The following is a 17,974-nucleotide window of genomic DNA, read 5'->3' on the forward strand; positions in this document are numbered from 1 at the left end:
AAAAACTAGGTTTCTGGTTTATTACATAGGAAAGCCAAATCTTGAAAAGAAGTGTTGGTAATGTAGCAAAAAAGTGGAAGAGTTAGGCTGAAAAAAATTTTTTTAAAGATTTTATTTATTTGACAGAGAGAGAGGGAGAGAGAGAGGGCACAAGCAGGGGGAATGGCAGGTAGAGGGAGAAGCAGGCTTCCTGCTGAGCAGGGAGCCCCAAGTGAGACTCGATTCCAGGACCCTGGGATCATGACCTGAGCTGAAGGCAGATGCTTAACTGACTGAGCCACCCAGGCACCCCTTGGCTAAAAATTTTTATAACAAGTCTCAATCCATAACTCAGCCATCACTAAATATCTCAGATAGTTGCAAGAGTGGGCAATTAAAGAGAATAAAATTCTCTTGAATTTAAAAGGTCATCTCTTCCTTCCATACTAAAAATACAAAGCACAGTACTGGATATGAACAATAAACACCCCACTTAGAATGAGAACATTTATAGATTCTTATAACTCCCTCAAGATTCCACAAAGTATATAAAATGTCATGATTAAGTTTCAGCAAGTCTGTCAGTCATCAGAAAGCACAACAATAATATGAAAGTGACTAAAAAGATAAAATGATAAATACAAATGTAAAAGCTTTTTCTACTTACTTCTTAAATACAAATGAGATGGAAAGTCATCAAGCTGATCAGGTACAGAAGATTTTGAGGATGGATTCAAAAGATTTTCTTTGCTCTTCAAAAAGAAATCTACTGTGTCCAGCTGACGATTTTCTATCCCAGCCTGAAACAGTAGAAAATCAGAAAAAAATTACAAAAGGTAAAAATTTGGGATACAGATTTTTTACTTTTTTAACTTTAGAACTTAATGCACCAAGACTGCAAGAGACACAAGGCTACTTATCCTGCAGCAGTACCCTGGTTCTGGTGAGGATTCTGACAATGATTATGCAATTTGGGGCAAGTCTCCAACTTTTCTGAACAAAAATTTCTGCTTCACTAAAAACAAGAAGTTAGACTAGAAAACACTTCCAACTCTACCACCTGTAATTTAATACTACTCAAAGCTAGGTACTTGGGGACCATCATTACAGGTAAGTTAGAGTCCATTTGAATTAAAATGTTAAAGCAGTATGATATAAAGTTCACTGAAAAAGCAGGCTAAAAACAGATTCCCATTTCTGACTGGACATCTTGAGGAAGCTTTCCATACAGCACACTTAAAAATCAGACACACACACACACACACACACACACACACACACACACCTTTAAATGCTGGAAACAAACAAACAAACAAAAATCCTCCCAGGATAAAAATGAGAACGACAAAGACAAATTCAGAAAAGTAACAGCTCTAAAATCAACTGCTATTTGAAGGATTCTGCATCTTTCTGATGGCCTAAAGCAGGGGTTAGAAAACTAAGGCCCATCAACCAAATTCAGCCCTTGCCTGTTTTTGTGAATAAAGTTTTATGGGAACACAGCCACACCCATTCCCCCATTCATTTCCATATTGCCAATGGCTACAATGGCACATCTGAGTAGTTGCAATAGAAACCTACCTGCAAACCCTAAAATACTTACTATCTGGCTCTTTACAGAAAAAGTTTACCACTCCTACCCTAAAGCACTGTGCCTAAGAATTATCTGGAGAGTTTGTTTAAATATAAATTGCTAAGCCCTACCACCAAGAGTTTCCGATTCAGAAAGTCTGGGGTAGGACTTAAAAATCTGCACTTGTAATAAATCTCCAGGTGATGGTGATGGCGATGCTGTTAGTCTGGGGACCACACTTTGAAGTTCTGGGTGTTAACAGACCAGGCAGGTTGAGGTGAGAGGTACTGGTGGAAGTTATACATGGAGGAAGAGAGGATAAACCTAGGGTCCACGCAAGGTGACACTGTCCAAAAACGGATAAACTGGAAATACTGCCCCCAAAGGGAGACCATAAAAAAACCGCCTTTGCTCTGGTTGTTTGGAGGTAAAACCAAATTGTCTATGATTAAACAGCGAATATTCTTGTTCTTAACCATCTGAGCCACCCAGACACCCCAAAAGATGTGTTTAATAACAGATTAGACACAGCTGAAAAGAGAACTGGTGAGCTGGAAGAGAGATTTGAAGAAATTATCTACAATGTAACAAAGACTCATAGAGGTTAAGGGAAAATGAGGGAAGTATGTAAAGTCTAATTACTTCTGACTGAAGTACCACTGTGACTTCACACAACATGGGGGGAAAATACACATTCAATGTTCAAGCACATGTAACAGTTGCGAAGACTGAGTACTTAGCAGGCTAGAAATGAAATCTCAACAAATTTTAAAGAATTGGTATCTTTTTTTCCAATATATATATAAAAATATTTTGCCAATATTTTTCCACCAAAAACCATGACTCATCAGTGAGACATAAAATCACCATCAAAGTGGAGAACACTAAAAACAAAAAGCTTGCAAAAGTAGCCTGAGGGGAAAAAACTAAACCCTCAAAGAAGTAACAGCTGATTTCTCAATGACAATGGAATTCAGAAGACAGTAGTAGAAAGTGATCATGAATGTTCTGAAAGAAACAACTGCCTACTTACAATTCCATACCTCCCAAAAATATCTTTCAAAAATGGCAGCAAAATAGACATTATTAGTTAGATAAAAACAGAGTTCAGCGCCGGTCAGATCCTCACTCAAAGAGATTCTAAATGATACACTCTAGGCAGAGGGAAGGCCTAAAATGTGAGAAGAAACAAAAAGCAAGGAAATGTATCATACCTGTGTAAAAAGAAATGAACCTAAATACATAATGATATCTATTGTGGTTAAAAAAATAAAACACAACAGTAATTTAAGTAGGGGAAAAGTAAATAAAGTTAAAGCATTCAATGGGCCTATATTATCCAGAAGGGTAAAGTTATGAACTTTGGATCTGATAATTTAAATATGTATGTTTCCCAGAATACCCTCTAAAAGAACAAAAACTGAATATTTAATATCCAAACTAGCAGAGGTCACAGGAGCTCCTGGAGAGCTGATAATGTTTTATTTTTTTGACCTGGCTGGTGGTTATAAGAGCTTTTGCGTTGTAATTATTTGTTAAACTGTATGTATATTCTGTATACTTTTTTATACATGTTATATTTTACAATAAAAATAAAATTGATTAATGTGGTTTATTACAGTAACAGATGAAAAAAGATGATCCATATGATTGTATCAACAGATTCAGAACAAGTATTCAATACAATTTCAATACCCATTCATGATTAAAAATTCATAGCCAGGAAAAAAGGAGAACTTAACCTTATAAAGACTCTTTTTTTCTTTCCTTTCTTTTCTTTCCTTCCTTTCTTTTCTTTCCTCTCCTTCCTTTCCTTTCCTTTCTTTTCTTTTGAGAGCTAGAGAGGTGGGGGAGGGAGGGCAGAGGGAGAAGAGAGAATCTTAAGCAGACTCCTGGCTAAGCACAGAGCCCAGTGCAGTATCACGAACCTGAGATCAAGACCTGAGCTGAAATCAAGAGTCAGATGCTCAACCAACTGAGCCATCCAAGTGCCTCATAAAGATTTTCTTAATATACATGAGTGCATGTGCACAGACCCATACTTTATTTATTTATTTATTTATTTTTTTAAGATTTTATTTATTTGACAGAAAGAGCACAAGCAGAGGGAGCAGCACGCAGAGGCAGAGGGAGAAGCAGGCTTCCCGCTGAGCAGGGAGCCCAATGCGGGACTCGATCCCAGGACCCCGGGATCATGACCTGAGCTGAAGGCAGACGCTTAACCGACTGAGCCACCCAGGCGTCCCATAGACCCATACTTTAATAGGTAGATATTACAGGTATTCTTTTTTAAAATCAGGAATAAAATAAGGATGCCCACTGTTACTTCTGAGTGATATTATGCTAGCGGTCCCAGCAGCAACATAAGGAAAAGAAGTAAAAAGAATAAGGATTTGAAGAAACAAAATTGTATTATTTTGATGTTATTGTACATTAAACATATAAAAACTTCAAGAAAATCTAACAAATAAATTATTAGGATTAATAAGAAAATTTAGCAAGTTTGCTGGATACAAAAATCAATGTATAGAAGTTAAATGTATTTCTTTATATTGGTAACAAACAAAATGTAACTTAAAAATATACCATTTATAATAGCAATATGTAACATAGTTTTTAAATATATACAAACATAGACTACATTTAAGCATATAGTACTTAAATATAAACACACATATATTTAAATAAAAATACATATCCAAACTAAAAATAAAGCTAACAAAAGATGTTAAGCTCTTAATGGAAAAATTAAAAATTGTAATGTTTCATTGAAAAACATTAATGAAGACATGAAAAAATGCAAAAAGAAACTTTGTTTATGGATAGGAATATTAAATATCCTAAAGATGTCGATTCCTCCCAACTTGCTATATAGATTTAATGTAATTCTAATAAAAATCTTAACAGATTTTCATGAAACTTGACAAGCTGATCCGAACAGAGGGAAGAGGGTTAAGGGAGAGAGAATAATAAAGACATTCCTGAACAATAATAAAGTGAGGGATTTATAGACTGGCCCAGGACAAAGACCAATGGAACAGAATAGAGCCCAGAAACAAACTCATGCATATATGGAAACCTGACACACAGAGATTTCAGATAGTAGTAAAAGGAAGGACTTTAGAAAAAAAAATGTTTTTGAGACAAATGGTTATCAATACAGGGCGGGGGGGGGGGCCGGGGAGGGAATAGGTCGCTACTTCACACCATGCATAAATATAAGTTCTAAATGGAAAAGGACTTAAGTATGAAAGTCATACTTTTAAAACTTAGGAAAAAATTATAGAAACATCTTTATGACTTAAGGATAGAAGTCACAAATTACATGCAAAAAGGAAAAGACTGATTAATGAAACTACACTAAAATTTAGAACGACATTAAAATCAAAGACCCCACAAAGAAAGTAAAAAGACAAGCCACACATTAGAATATATTCACTCCAGTTATAACAAAGGATTAGTATCTAGAATACATCCAACATACAAACTACAAACCAGTAAGAAAAAGACAAACACCCCAAGAGAGAATAGGCAAAAGACATGAACAGTCACTTTGCAAAAGAATCCAAATGTCATATATACATCAACCTTACCGAGCAGGAAAATGCAAATTAAAACCCATCATAATATCAGATTGGCAAAATTTTAAAAAATCTGGATATGCCAAGTGCTGGAAAAGACATCAACAATGAAAACTACCATACATTTCTGTTAAGGGTATAAACTGATAAATCAACCTTAGAGAACTAGAGTATCATCTAGTAAAGTGAAAGATACACATGTCCTACGACCCAGCAATCCTATTACCACCACAGGGAAACCCTCGCACACGTGCTACAGTAGATGTGTACTATTTACAGCAACAGGGTTCATAACAGCAAACAACTAGGGGAAAGCCTAAAGTTGGATAAAGATGTATTTATACAATGGGGTATCCTATGTGAGTACAGTACATGTTTGTATTTCTGTGGTGTTGGCTGTGATCTCTCATATATCATCCAATCCTCATTCAAGTCACACACACGCATGAGCACTGTATAAGGGCACACTGTCGGCTCCATGGTCTGTGGTCACACTGCCTGGGTTCAAACCCTGACTAACTACCACCTGCTGCCCATGTATACCTGAATCAGATTTCCCAACCTGTCTGTGTTCCCTCATCAATAAAATGGGGTTAATAACAGTATTTCCCTATAGGGTTGATAAGAAGATGAATGAAATAACACTTTATTACTACCATTAATATTTAAGAAAACAACCATACAGAAATAGGCATGATTACTTCTGGATAATAGATTTACAGGTGACAAATTTTTTTTCCCCAATTACTCAAATTTTCTACAATGATATTATGTAGTGTATAAAAGTAAGCTCTTCAACAAATGATGCTGGAAGAAATGAGTATCTGCCTGCAAAAGAATGAAACTGGATCCCTTGCTAATACCACATACAAAATTAATCAAAATGTATCATGGACCTAAATTTAAGAGCTGAAAGTATAAAACTCTTGTAAATTTCCACACCTCAGTTTAGGCAATGGTTTCTAGACATGACACCAAAAGCACTAGAGATTAAAAAAAAAAAAAAGTAAATTGACTTTATCAAAATTAAAAACCTTTGTGTTTCAAAGGACACCACTGAGAAAGTGAAGACAACCTGAAGAATACCAGAAAATATTTGAAAGTCATCAGAGTCTAGTACCTAGAATATATAAGGAACTCTTACAACTCAACAATAGAGACAAAAAATTTAAAACTGGACAAAGGTTTAAATAGATATTTCTCCAAAGACATATAAGCACATAAAAACATGTTCAACATCATTAGTCGTTAAGAAATTGCGAATCAGGGGCGCCTGGGTGGCTCAGTCATTAAGCATCTGCCTTCGGCTCAGGTCATGATCCCAGGGTCCTGGGACAGAGCCCCGCATCGGGCTCCCTGCTCAGCAGGAAGCCTGCTTCTCCCTCTCCCTCTCCTCCTGCTTGTGTTCCCTCTCTCGCTGTGTCTCTGTCAGATAAATAATAAAATCTTAAAAAAAAAAAAAGAAAAAGAAAATGCAAATCAAAACCACAATGAGGGGTCCTGGCTGGCTCAGTCAGTAGAGCATACGACTCTCAATCTTGGAGTTGTGGGTTCAAGCCCCACACTGAGCACAGAGCTGACTAAAAAGCAAACAAACAAACCACACACAAAAACAAAAACACACACATACAAAACCCCCACAATGAGATACCATTTCAACTTCACAGCTACAAGGATGGTTATAATAAAAAGGTTGACAATAACAAGTGTTGGCGAGGATGTGGTGCTGTTGGAGCCCTCACATACTGCTGGTGGGAATGTAGAATAGTGAAGCTGCTGTGAAAAACCAGTCTGTGGTTCTTCAAGAAGTGACGTGACCCAGTAATTCCATTGCTAGGTGTATACCCAAGAGAAATGAAAACATAGGACACAAAACTTGTACACCACTGTTCACAGGATTATTTATAATAACCAAAAAGTGGAAACAACCCAAATGTCCATCAACTGATAATTGGATAAACAAAATGTGGTACATCCATATAATGGAAGATTACACAGCCATACAAAAAATGAAGTAATGATACATGCTACAACATCAATGAGCCTTGAAAACATGCTAAGCGAAAGAAGCCAGTCACAAGAGGCTACATATTTTATACTTCCATTTATATGAAATGTCCAGAATTGGCAAATCCAGACCCAGAAAGTATATTAGTGTTTGGGACTTAGAGGCCACAAGAAATGTTAAGTGACTGTTAATGAGTACAGAGTTTCTTTTTAGAGTAATGAAAATGTTCTGGAATTAGATAGTGGTGATAGCTGTACAAGCCTAAATACACTAAAAACCACTGGATTGTATACTTAGGTGGGTGAATTTTATGGTATGTGAATTATGTTATATTTTTTTTAAATACATATATATTTTTAGATTTTATTTATTTATTTGACAGAGAGAGACACAGCAAGAGAGGGAACACAAGCAGGGGGAGTGGGAGAGGGAAAACAGGCTCCCCGCTGAGCAGGGAGCCCGATGCGGGGCTCGATCCCAGGACCTTGGGATCATGACCTGAGCCGAAGGCAGACACCTAACGACTGAGCCACCCAGGCGGCCCTATTTTTTAAAAATATTTTATTTATTGATTTGAGAGCGAGAGAGCACAAGCACAGGGAGCTGCAGAGGGAGAGGGAAAAGCAGGCTCCCCACTGAGTGGAGAGCCAGGCACAGGGCTCAATCCAAGGACTCTGGGGTCATGACCTAAGCTGAAGGTAGAAGCTTAACCGACTGAGCCACCAGGTGCCCCAAATTAATTTGAATAAAGCTGTCATTAAAAATACAAATTTGCACATAACATCATTAACTTTCAGTTTTTGGCCTTTCAAGGGGCTGTGTGGTATAGAGAAAAGTACCCTGACTTTGATTCTAGCTCCAGCTCTTATCAGTAATGCTATGGGCCACTCACTCAACCATTCTGAGCCTAAGGTTTTTCATCTGTAAAATGAAATGAATAAAAAAACTATCCAACCCATCTCATGTGGTTATTTTAAGACAAAACTAGATAATGCATCTAAGAGTGTGCACCATAAAATGCTATACAAATTCAGGTTATGTTGCTTCTACAGCTGGAGAGAAGAGTAAGGGCCACAGGTAGAAATAAAAGCTCACTCTTGTTCATGCTTTCCATAGCTTGTAAGTCTTACCAGCTTACTGTTGCCTCCATTCCTTGCAACTTCTTCTTTCTTAGTGTTTATTATAATTTTATATCTTTTAAGGCCCAAAAGGGTTAACTGCAAAAGGGTAAACTAAGCAGAATTCAGGTAATGAAATAACCAGAACAAAGCAAATGGCTGGGTAAAGACTATGGTCCTTTTTGCTGCTAGGTTAAATTAATTCTCCCAAATCTTCAGTCAAATAAGAGTATCTGACAGAAAATCATCAAGCGAAGTCGTACAGACATTTAATTTTGTTACCTCCAGCGCATGTATGGGGATTGAGCACCTCTCCCAACCATTGAGATGGCAAAGAGAGTCCACAATGCTGGCACTTCCATGGATCATTAGTCTATTTAAAAATTCCTCCTGAGTCAATCCAAACAAAATCAGAGAGAGTCCATTTTCTACAGGGAAAATAAAAGTTACCTTAAATAACTTATGAGGACTTAGGTTTTAGGATTATAACATGAATTAATTTCTAATTACTTAACACTTCAGTGCTGTAATTACAAATATATTTATTGGACACCAGGTACTACTATGACCATAGTTAATTTGATTTTTTAATGTTTTTAAAGAGGAGTTTTATTTTTTAAACACAGACCACAAGGTACATTCTAGTAAGAACAATGCATCCTATCAAACAGGACTAAATCTCACTTTTCTACTTTCTATTATCCTGCACAATCAATGCCTGGAATCTTAAACTATTTACAGAGATATTACATTTCTGATTTACTAAGATAAAGCAAAGAGCATGCTCTTGACACAAAGAAATACATAATTATGCAAATTTGGGTATTAAAGAAGAGACACATAGTTCCCTCATATCATCCAATAGCTTTATAGGAGGTTATAGCATGAATGCTGAATGAATACATATCCGAAATACCTATCCAAATATATATATATATATATATATCCGAAATGTCTACAGGGCCAAACAGGTGGTGAGACAAGTGTAAGAAAAACCTAACAAGAAAATGGACCATCTAAAAGAACTGAAATTCAGCTCCAACCCATAAATTACTATGCAGGAATGCTGGCCTAGTGTTGCCAGATCTTACAGTTTTTCAGTAACAGCAGGAAATCCTCTAACTTTACGTGTTTATAATAAATAAAGTCTTTTTTAAAAAGCTTAGATCGTGCAAGCCAAACAAAATAGATCTGCGGTTCATAGATGGCCCATAAGCAGCCAGCTTGCAACTTTTGCTTGCACAGACGAGTCAAGTGAAGACTCCCTGGATTAAAACCAACCTTTATTACTCTTAAGACTTTCTCTTAGTATCTGAGCTGAGCATTTAGCAGAGCAAAATTAACCTTAATTAAAAATAAAATGTACGAGACAACAGTACCAAGAGTAATACCAAATTTCCCCAGTGAAAGACTACCACTTAGAGGAGACAGTAGGCACTAACATCACCAGAGCAGAAATAAAATAGGTTTAAAAAGCACCTCTCTCAGCAATTCAACCTGATACAAGACATTCTCACCTGTCAAAACAAGGCACAGCTGCTGGTCTCCACTAGTGTCTATAGGAATACACTTTTTGTCAAGGGAGAAACACTGCATACCCTGGGTCTCCAAATCCCAAAGGACAATGGTGCAGCCCATCCTTTCCACTGCCCAAGTAAACAGTGCACTGAATCCTGTCACAGACATACATGTAAGCTCAACAGGTTCCTCTTGTTCACTAATGTTCATGATTTTCCATGATCTCCCTGGGTCACTGGTGTTGGCATGATCCTTCTGTGGAAACTTATAGTGGCTGTGCATTATGTCCTGTGGAATGAAGGCCCAGCCTGGCATACTGGTACTGTGGTTACCAGATTCAGGGGACTCCAAATGCAAAATATTCTGGAACCATGGAGCATAACAGGAAACCTCCAGTTTGGAGCTCTTTATTGTTTCATTCAATGATGATAGCTGGGCTTTCCAAGACCTGGAAGATAGGGTAGAACTCACATCTGTTACAGTGAAAGGCACTAAATAAAACACTAATCAGGAAGAAGGTGCATTTAAAAAAAAAAAAAAGCGTCTACTTCTGTAAATCCCTTTAGTAAAAAGGACCAAAAAAAAAATGGAAATAAAGTAAATCCAAAAAGGGAGTTTCTGTACCTATCAACTTGAAAGGAAAACTTGGTCAGTTTCATGTTGTAGTCAGAATTAACAGGATCATCTTCATCTATCCCCTTAGGGCCTTCAATAGGAATGTCTTCTAGAGTTCTTTCACATAGTAGGTGTCCTGGGTGTTGCCTACATTTTAAAATGATAGCCATGGTCAACAATGATGATCAAATCCAAATCTGCGTTACTATTGCTCCTGTTAAAAATTGAGGGGAGGGGAGGGGGTGTCACACAGAAGGAACAGTATAGACAATAAGTTTCTGTGAACAGGACTCCTTATCTCCATTGCTTATAGCATAGTGATATATAAGAATCTGACCCATTTATAACTATGTGTGGTAATGAATTGTTGGTAGTGTTCATTTCATAATACATACATATACTGAATCATTATGTTATACACCTGAAACAAATATAATGTATGTCAATTGTATCTCAATTAAGAAAAAAGAATTTGACACTTATGGGCAGTTAGCTTTACGAAGAGATAAGAGCACTTATTGTCCACTATATCACAGATGTTGTGATAAAAACTTTAAACTAGGGGCGCCTGGGTGGCTCAGTCATTAAGCATCTGCCTTCAGCTCAGGTCACAATCCCAGGGTCCTGGGATCGATCCCCACATCGGGCTCCCTGCTTGGCGGGAAGCCTCCTCCTCCCTCTCCCACTCCCCCTGCTTGTATTCCCTCTCTCGTTGTCTCATTCTCTGTCAAATAAATAAATAAAATCTTTAAAAAAAAAAAAAAACCAAAAACAAACTTTAAGCCTTTCAACAACCCTATGAGGTAAATATACCCCCATTTTATAGATATGGAAACAAAGGCTTAGAGAAACAGTGGGACTGGATTTGAACCAGGTCAATGTGACCACAAAGTCCAGGTTTTTAACTGCTCACAATGCTGTCACCACAAAGTAAGATTTAGGCTGAGACCAGGGGAATGCATAAGAACTAGAAAGACAAAATACAAGTGCAGGTGTACGTTTAAGAGTATATGCAGAAAGAGGGCTGTCACATTTAAGAAACACAAAGAAGGCAAAGGTGGCTAAAGCATAGGGAATGAGAAGCAAGGGGGTGTGAGATGAGGCTGCAGAGCCTGGCAGGAGACAGATGGTGCAGGGCTTTATGGGCTATTAAGGATTTAGTTTCATCTTGGTGGGGTGAAGCTAAATAAAGGTTTTAAGCAGAAAAGCAATATGATCAGATACAGAAGAGTAGCTGGGGGAGAAAGAGAGGCATTTAAACACCCTGAGCACTTAAATTATTATTAACCCTTTCAACAATTTGAAGGTAATATGTTAACATACATCTATCAAGGAGATGACCTAAAGAAGTTAGAGAAAGCAGGGTGACAGTGAGAGAAGAGGACGCATGAAGACGGTCGTTCCCCATCCCCCCAAAGGAAAGGTGGATACCCTGTCCCCAGACGTATCTGGCTCTTTCTCTGATAAGCTATCCATTTTAACAACATCACTCTGGCTATTGTACAGAGCATGATGCTGAAGGGGGTAAGAGCAGACATCAGGAGACCAATTAGGAGCTGTTACCTTACCTTAGCTCAGATAGTGATGATAGTGGCATGGATGAGAGTGATAACAGAGGACTTAAGTGGACAGATTCAAGAAACATTCAGGATGCAGAGTGACTAGGACCTGGTGATTCACTAGATATGGATCTAATACTTAAAAGAGGTTTGAGATATAAAAAAGAAAGGAAATGGAAAAGAGTCCTTAGAAAGAAGGAAGAAATAGGATCCAGAGCACAGAGGGATGGGCCTTCATAGAAGGAGGGGAATCCACTGAAATACAAGGGAAGATGAGGAGATAGGTACAGGAAAGTGGGTTTGCAACTTAATGTGAGAAACTGAGGGAGCTCTGGTTAGACAGATTCTACTTCCTTTATAAAGTAGGACGCAAAGTCACCCAAGAAGATTTGGGGGGTAAAGAAATGAGTAGAGACCTGAGGAAAATAGAGGTTTAAAAAACATTGTTGTAAAGAAAGGGCTCATGAAAAATCATAAAATTTCCAGTTAATACTCAGAGACCAGTTGAAGGTAGCAAAAGTTAACTTATAGTGCTATCAATTTTCCTTTGTGGTTTTCTCACAAGGGCCTGGTTGCTTGGGTGCAGGGACAGAGGAGGCAGAGCGAGGGGGAAAAAAAAAAAAAAAAGATTTTGTCAGACCAAGGGCTACCATAGAGCAGGAGCAAGAGTTTAGGGTGCATGCAAAAAAGGGACTGAAATGAGGGTCAGAATTCATGCTGGAAAGGGAGGGATGTCAAGACAAGAGGGGGCTAGAGAGTGGAAGGTCAACTGACTGGAAATTCCAATGATGTCAGACAACAAGAAGAGTGGGGGTACTTAAGTGACATGGAAAGTTTGGGAACTTGTGGTAAGTGAGATGTGTAGATGTGTAGAAGTTGGGGGCGGAACAGTTTCAAACAATGACAAAACCAGGGTAAGAGTATGGGAGCGGTCAGCTAAAGTAAACTGGAAGAAAAAGTCACTGACAATGAACTGAAAGAACAAACCTAAGTTTAGGTTCTCAAGGAGTTTACAAACTCTGTAGGAAACATGAAAAATGAGAGAATACAAGGTTATACAATTAAGTGCCAAACTGTAATTCAAAGCAAAAGTGCTATAGAAGTTCAAAGAAGAGAAATATGATAAAATGAGTATAAAATTACAAGTGGAAGGAGTTTTGGTAAGAAAAGGCCTCATGAGAGAGGTAGATCTTAAAGGATAAAATGAAAAGGAGAAACTAACATTCTGTATCAGGGGGAAAAAAGAGCTAGAACCAGGAGTGAAGAAAGAGAAACACACTTTTAAACTTCAGAGCACACTTAGAAAATAAAATAGGCAGTCAACTCCAGAGAAATCATACTAATTAAAGAGCATTCATGTAAATAATAGAGATTACTCTTTTAGTTGGGCAGGACAGATCCCTAAATTTATTGGGAATAAAACACTAGCTTTGACTGATGTTAAAGTAGCTGAGTTCAATGCAATTTGTTCAAAGGAATGTGCCTAATGCTCTTTTCAGAGCTCTCTTGAAGTGTTAACAAAATATCCAAAGGAATGGAACCCTACACTTGAGGATGAGGGCGGCTGAGTAGGCTTTCCTCCCTCCTCACCTATCAAATTATTTTCCAAGGTAGATGATTAGGAGATAATTCTATATACACAGGGTATGTTTTAGTCGGTAAAAAATGGCCTACTGATAAACAAGCATATGATCTCAGAATGTGCTAATCATCCCTGCTTAAAGATTTTTTTTTTCTTTAAAGCACTAAAGATTTTTTTAAAAAAAAGCATTAAGCCACTTGAAAAAAATCACAGTGGTAAGAAGTTCTGGTAGGTATGTGAAGATGAATTTGTCCTCTCTTGTGATCCAAACAATAAGCAATAAAAGCCATCAAAGTGCATTCCCAATTACTCAAGGATTTGTTTATCTCATTCATATTACGTTAGGACCAGAAATCCTAATGGTTTTGAATGGCCCTAAATAATGGAAGTCATAAATGGGGACTAGCCTACTTTTACATAGGTTGCAATGTACAGGCTGGGGTGTGTACTTGGATCGCTCATATCATACCTCTCTCAAACATTATAAAATCAGAAGTAACTAGAATATCTAAATCAAAAATACAAAGAAGCATTCAATCTTTACTAATATATTTAGATAGCCACAAGTGTGGGTCCTTCAAGGGAAACACCTGAGGAAATCCTCAGCTGCAGAAAGCTAGCTTAGTATCTTATTAAAGTCCTTCAAGAGAAAAGTAATCCCTGAGGCTGCCAGAACCCTAAGCCACATAAGAAGCAATTCTAACACAGGGTAAATCCCTTTTTCTTCTACTCTAATATAGCGCAAAAAGTGGGTAAATAATGTATTAATAGCCAACTGTGCTATTATACATTATGTACTTGATTATTTTCAAAACTAAACATGAGGGGCTCCTGGGTGGCTCAGTCGTTAAACGTCTGCCTTCGGCTCAGGGCTTGATCCCAGGGTGCTGGGATCGAGCCCCACATCCGGCTCCCTGCTCAGCGGGAAGCCTGCTTCTCCCTCTCCCTCTCCCACTCCCCCTGCTTGTGTTCCCCTCTCTCGCTGTGTTGCTGTCAAATAAATAAATAAAATCTTTAAAAATAAATAAAACATGATAATATAATCCATAGATAACATATACAAATCAAAATCACAACTTCAACATACATTAATAAAAAGGTAGCCAATGGTCATTTGCACAATTTTACAGTAACAACCTCACTAGGTAGTAGCTAAAACACGATCTAGCTACATAGAGAAATAAAACTGGTTTTAAAAAAAGCTAACAAGTATATTTTTCACCTCTTATGGCTTTAATTATTTACCTCAAATTGGAGGCTGCAGTAATTTACATACCTGAAATACAAATCGAAGTTAAGAGCGACTGCAGAGCTGGAGGAGCTGACAACCACTACAACATCTAGGTCTTGAGACACTTTCAGTGAAGTAAAGGAAGAAATCGTGGCTGGCTCCTGTCGCTGCTCATTACAAATATCTTCCTGGGCAAGTGCTAAATCCACATGAGCTACATGTGTACCGTCCACTGTGTCAAAGATGTCTTTGAGTTAGAGTTAAAGAAAATGCCAGTCTTAAGTATGCCTCACTACTTCAAGCACAGGATGGGATGGACCTTATAAACTTCATGGCTGCAAACTTGCAGGGATAGTAACAAAAGGAATAGTGGACACAGAGGCAGCCCTCATCACAGTAATCGGAGGACCATGAAGCTGGTGGCCCAACAAACCTGATCGAGAGCTCATTCAGCAATACTTGCTGAAAATCCATTCATTCTGTGCCGGGCCTTGAATGATACCTTGCTAATATTTTCCGCTAGAGTTCTACAACAGTGCTGTCCAAGAGAAATATAATGTGAACCATATTTGTCTTTGTAATTTTCTAGTAGCATTATTAAATAAGTAAAAAAACCAGTAAACCTAATTTTAGTAATACATTTTATTTAACCCAATATATCCAAAATATTACCATCTCATCATGTAATTGATATGAAAAATTGAGATATTTTACAACCTCTTTTTCATATAAATGTTCAATATTTGGTATTTTATGCTTGTAGCAAATCTCAGTTTAGACACTAAATATTCATTGGAAATACCTGATCTGTATTTAAACTTCGTAAAATTCGCATTTGAGAACTTAAATATACTTAAAAGTTCTCCAATAATTGAAGGAAGTATCAGCTTTTCAATTTGTAATTAAGTAAAATTGAGAATTCCGTTCCTCAATCACTGTAGCCAATTTCAAGTGCTCAACAGCCATAGAAGCCTAGTGCCTACCACAGCACGTTCTGTAACCTAATAACAAGGATGAAGTTAATGCAACATTTTATGACATTTTTACAAAAGAAATTTTAATTAAGGCTATTTTATATCTAAAGTAGAAAAACCATCCCTTTAATTCAGAAATAAAAGTTCCAAAATCATGTAAGGGGTCATTTTCCAAGTCTTCAGAACAATTTTGCTAATGATCTATGGATCTGCTAGAGACAAAGAAACTACTTCCAAAACCAAATTTAAAATGGTTAAGCAAATCCTATGATTCACTAATATGATGGAATCATTAGAGATAAGTGGATTATATTTATACATGAAAGTGAACATATAACATTATAAGCAGTCCTTGAAATCCTTTCTGGAACAAGCACATAGGAGATACTTAACAAGCATGTTTTGAATAAATGGGTAAAATAGAGCATATATAATTTAGAAAAAACACAAGCTGGATGATTATATGACTAGGAAAAAACATGTACATATTAGAAAATATTTCAATAGAATATAAAGCAACATTGGTGAGTATTTTAAGTTCATGAAGATCTTTTTCCCTGGAAAGTTTTACTGAAAAACTAACCATTTCTACCTATATACCAGTCCCTAAAACTAAATGCCTAAAAAAAGGCTCATCCTTCTAGGTAGTCTCCTCCCCTACATATCCCCATCTTTACTGCCAAGGATACAGATCCATCCTAAACTACTCAAAACAAAAAGAATTCCTCTGCAGAGCTGTGTGTCAATAATCCTGTCCACTGCCTGTGCAGGCAAGGGTAACGTGAAACAGTTGAGTACTCCAATCTCAGCATCTCTTTCAGGAAATACAAGGTGTAGGACAATACATTTGTTGATGAACAACAGTGATCTGTTATTGTGAAATGACAGAATTCTCAAAGATAATAAGGAAGCACCTAGGAAACAAAAGGAGATTATTTCAAACTCACTGGTCACAACTTTACAGTTGGTAATTTTGATTTTGTAAACATAACACAAACAGGTGAAACAAAGAGGAAACAGCACTTTGTCCCACTCTAGGCGGTTACTGCTCAAACCCACCTAAGGAAGTGATTACTGGTAGGTAGGTAAGAGGATGAATAAAGAAAGCCTACAATGTCTTTGTTCATTCTGTTTATGGCCAGAGTCTGAGAGCACACCAGAAGATTAGAGAGAAAAAAAAAAACCCTACTTATCCCAGGAACCCCACAAGAACAATCAGATTTTTTTTAAAGAAAAAGAAGATGGGAAAAAAAAAAAAAAGAAGGCGGCTGGTGCCTTGTGGGCTCAGTTGGATGATCATGCGACTCTTGATCTTGGGGTTGTGAGTTTGAGCCCCACGCTGGGTGTAGAGATTACTTAAAAATAAAAAATTTGAAAAAGAAAAAAAAAATGAACCTTAAAATCAAGGGTGTCAAGTATGCTACTGCCTTAAATATAGAAGCCTGAGTACTTGGATTTCCGTTCCCTGCAGCCCTCAGGACGGGTAACCAGTCTAGATCAGCACCATCCAACAGAAATACTGTCAGCCACAAATGCAAACCACAATGTAATTTTAAATTTTCTAGTAGCTGCACTGAAAAAAGAAACAGGTGAAACTAATTTTTTACATATTATTTACCCTATTACATCCAAAATATCATTTCAACATGTAATTAATACAAAAACCATGAACAAGATATTTTACTTTTTTATACTAAGCCTTCAAAATCTAGTATGTATTTGACACTTAGAGGACATCTTAATTCACATTAACCACATTTCAAATGGTCAACAACCCCATGTGACTAGTGGCTACTGTATTGGACAAGGCAAATCTCCCTACCTGATTTCATCCCTTTAAGAACTTTTCCTGGAATATGTAAGATTACATAGTAATGTCACAGACTTAAACATGCTGAAAGACCACCTGTAAATACTTACTGATATTTTGATCTTCAATGAGCTTTTTCAATGTCTCCTCGCTACAGCTATACAAAATGGTTGCATCACATCTTCCATCTTTCAAATTAAATTCATAGATAAACAGTTCATAATTTTCACTAAGAGCAAGCAGTTTGGGCTTGTCTGTTGGTGAGCTGCTGTTACGAGAATCCTCCCATACAAAGCTAAGGAAAAAGCGTAGATTATTATATTCTATTATCCACAATGTTTACCCACAACGGTGAGGGTAGAAGGGCAGAAGGAGTCAAAAACAATTCTTTAGGCCACATGGTAGTAGCATTAATCCCACACCCAA

The 17,974-nt window shown here is 37.3% G+C and overlaps 1 protein-coding gene across 3 annotated transcripts in view; it reads right to left on the reverse strand.

Moving 5' to 3' along the window:
* SPG11 (SPG11 vesicle trafficking associated, spatacsin) overlaps positions 1 to 17,974 on the reverse strand; it is an 80,288-nt gene that overhangs the window by 59,450 nt on the left and 2,864 nt on the right. Inside the window, exons 2-8 of one of the 3 annotated variants that reach the window (XM_032416957.1) lie at positions 17,659 to 17,843; positions 16,428 to 16,652; positions 14,810 to 15,011; positions 10,402 to 10,539; positions 9,777 to 10,225; positions 8,542 to 8,687; positions 647 to 779 (exon numbers count right to left, since the gene is read on the reverse strand). In XM_032416957.1, the coding sequence (XP_032272848.1) occupies positions 647 to 779; positions 8,542 to 8,687; positions 9,777 to 10,225; positions 10,402 to 10,539; positions 14,810 to 15,011; positions 16,428 to 16,652; positions 17,659 to 17,843 (1,478 nt within the window). Of the gene's footprint in view, positions 1 to 646; positions 780 to 2,585; positions 3,123 to 8,541; positions 8,688 to 9,776; positions 10,226 to 10,401; positions 10,540 to 14,809; positions 15,012 to 16,427; positions 16,653 to 17,658; positions 17,844 to 17,974 lie in introns of those variants that run through there. The other 2 variants (XM_032416958.1, XM_032416959.1) reach the window with 2 other exon arrangements.

Source organism: Phoca vitulina, unplaced genomic scaffold (genome assembly GCF_004348235.1).
Source record: "Phoca vitulina isolate PV1807 unplaced genomic scaffold, GSC_HSeal_1.0 scaffold20, whole genome shotgun sequence".
NCBI lineage: Eukaryota > Metazoa > Chordata > Mammalia > Carnivora > Phocidae > Phoca > Phoca vitulina.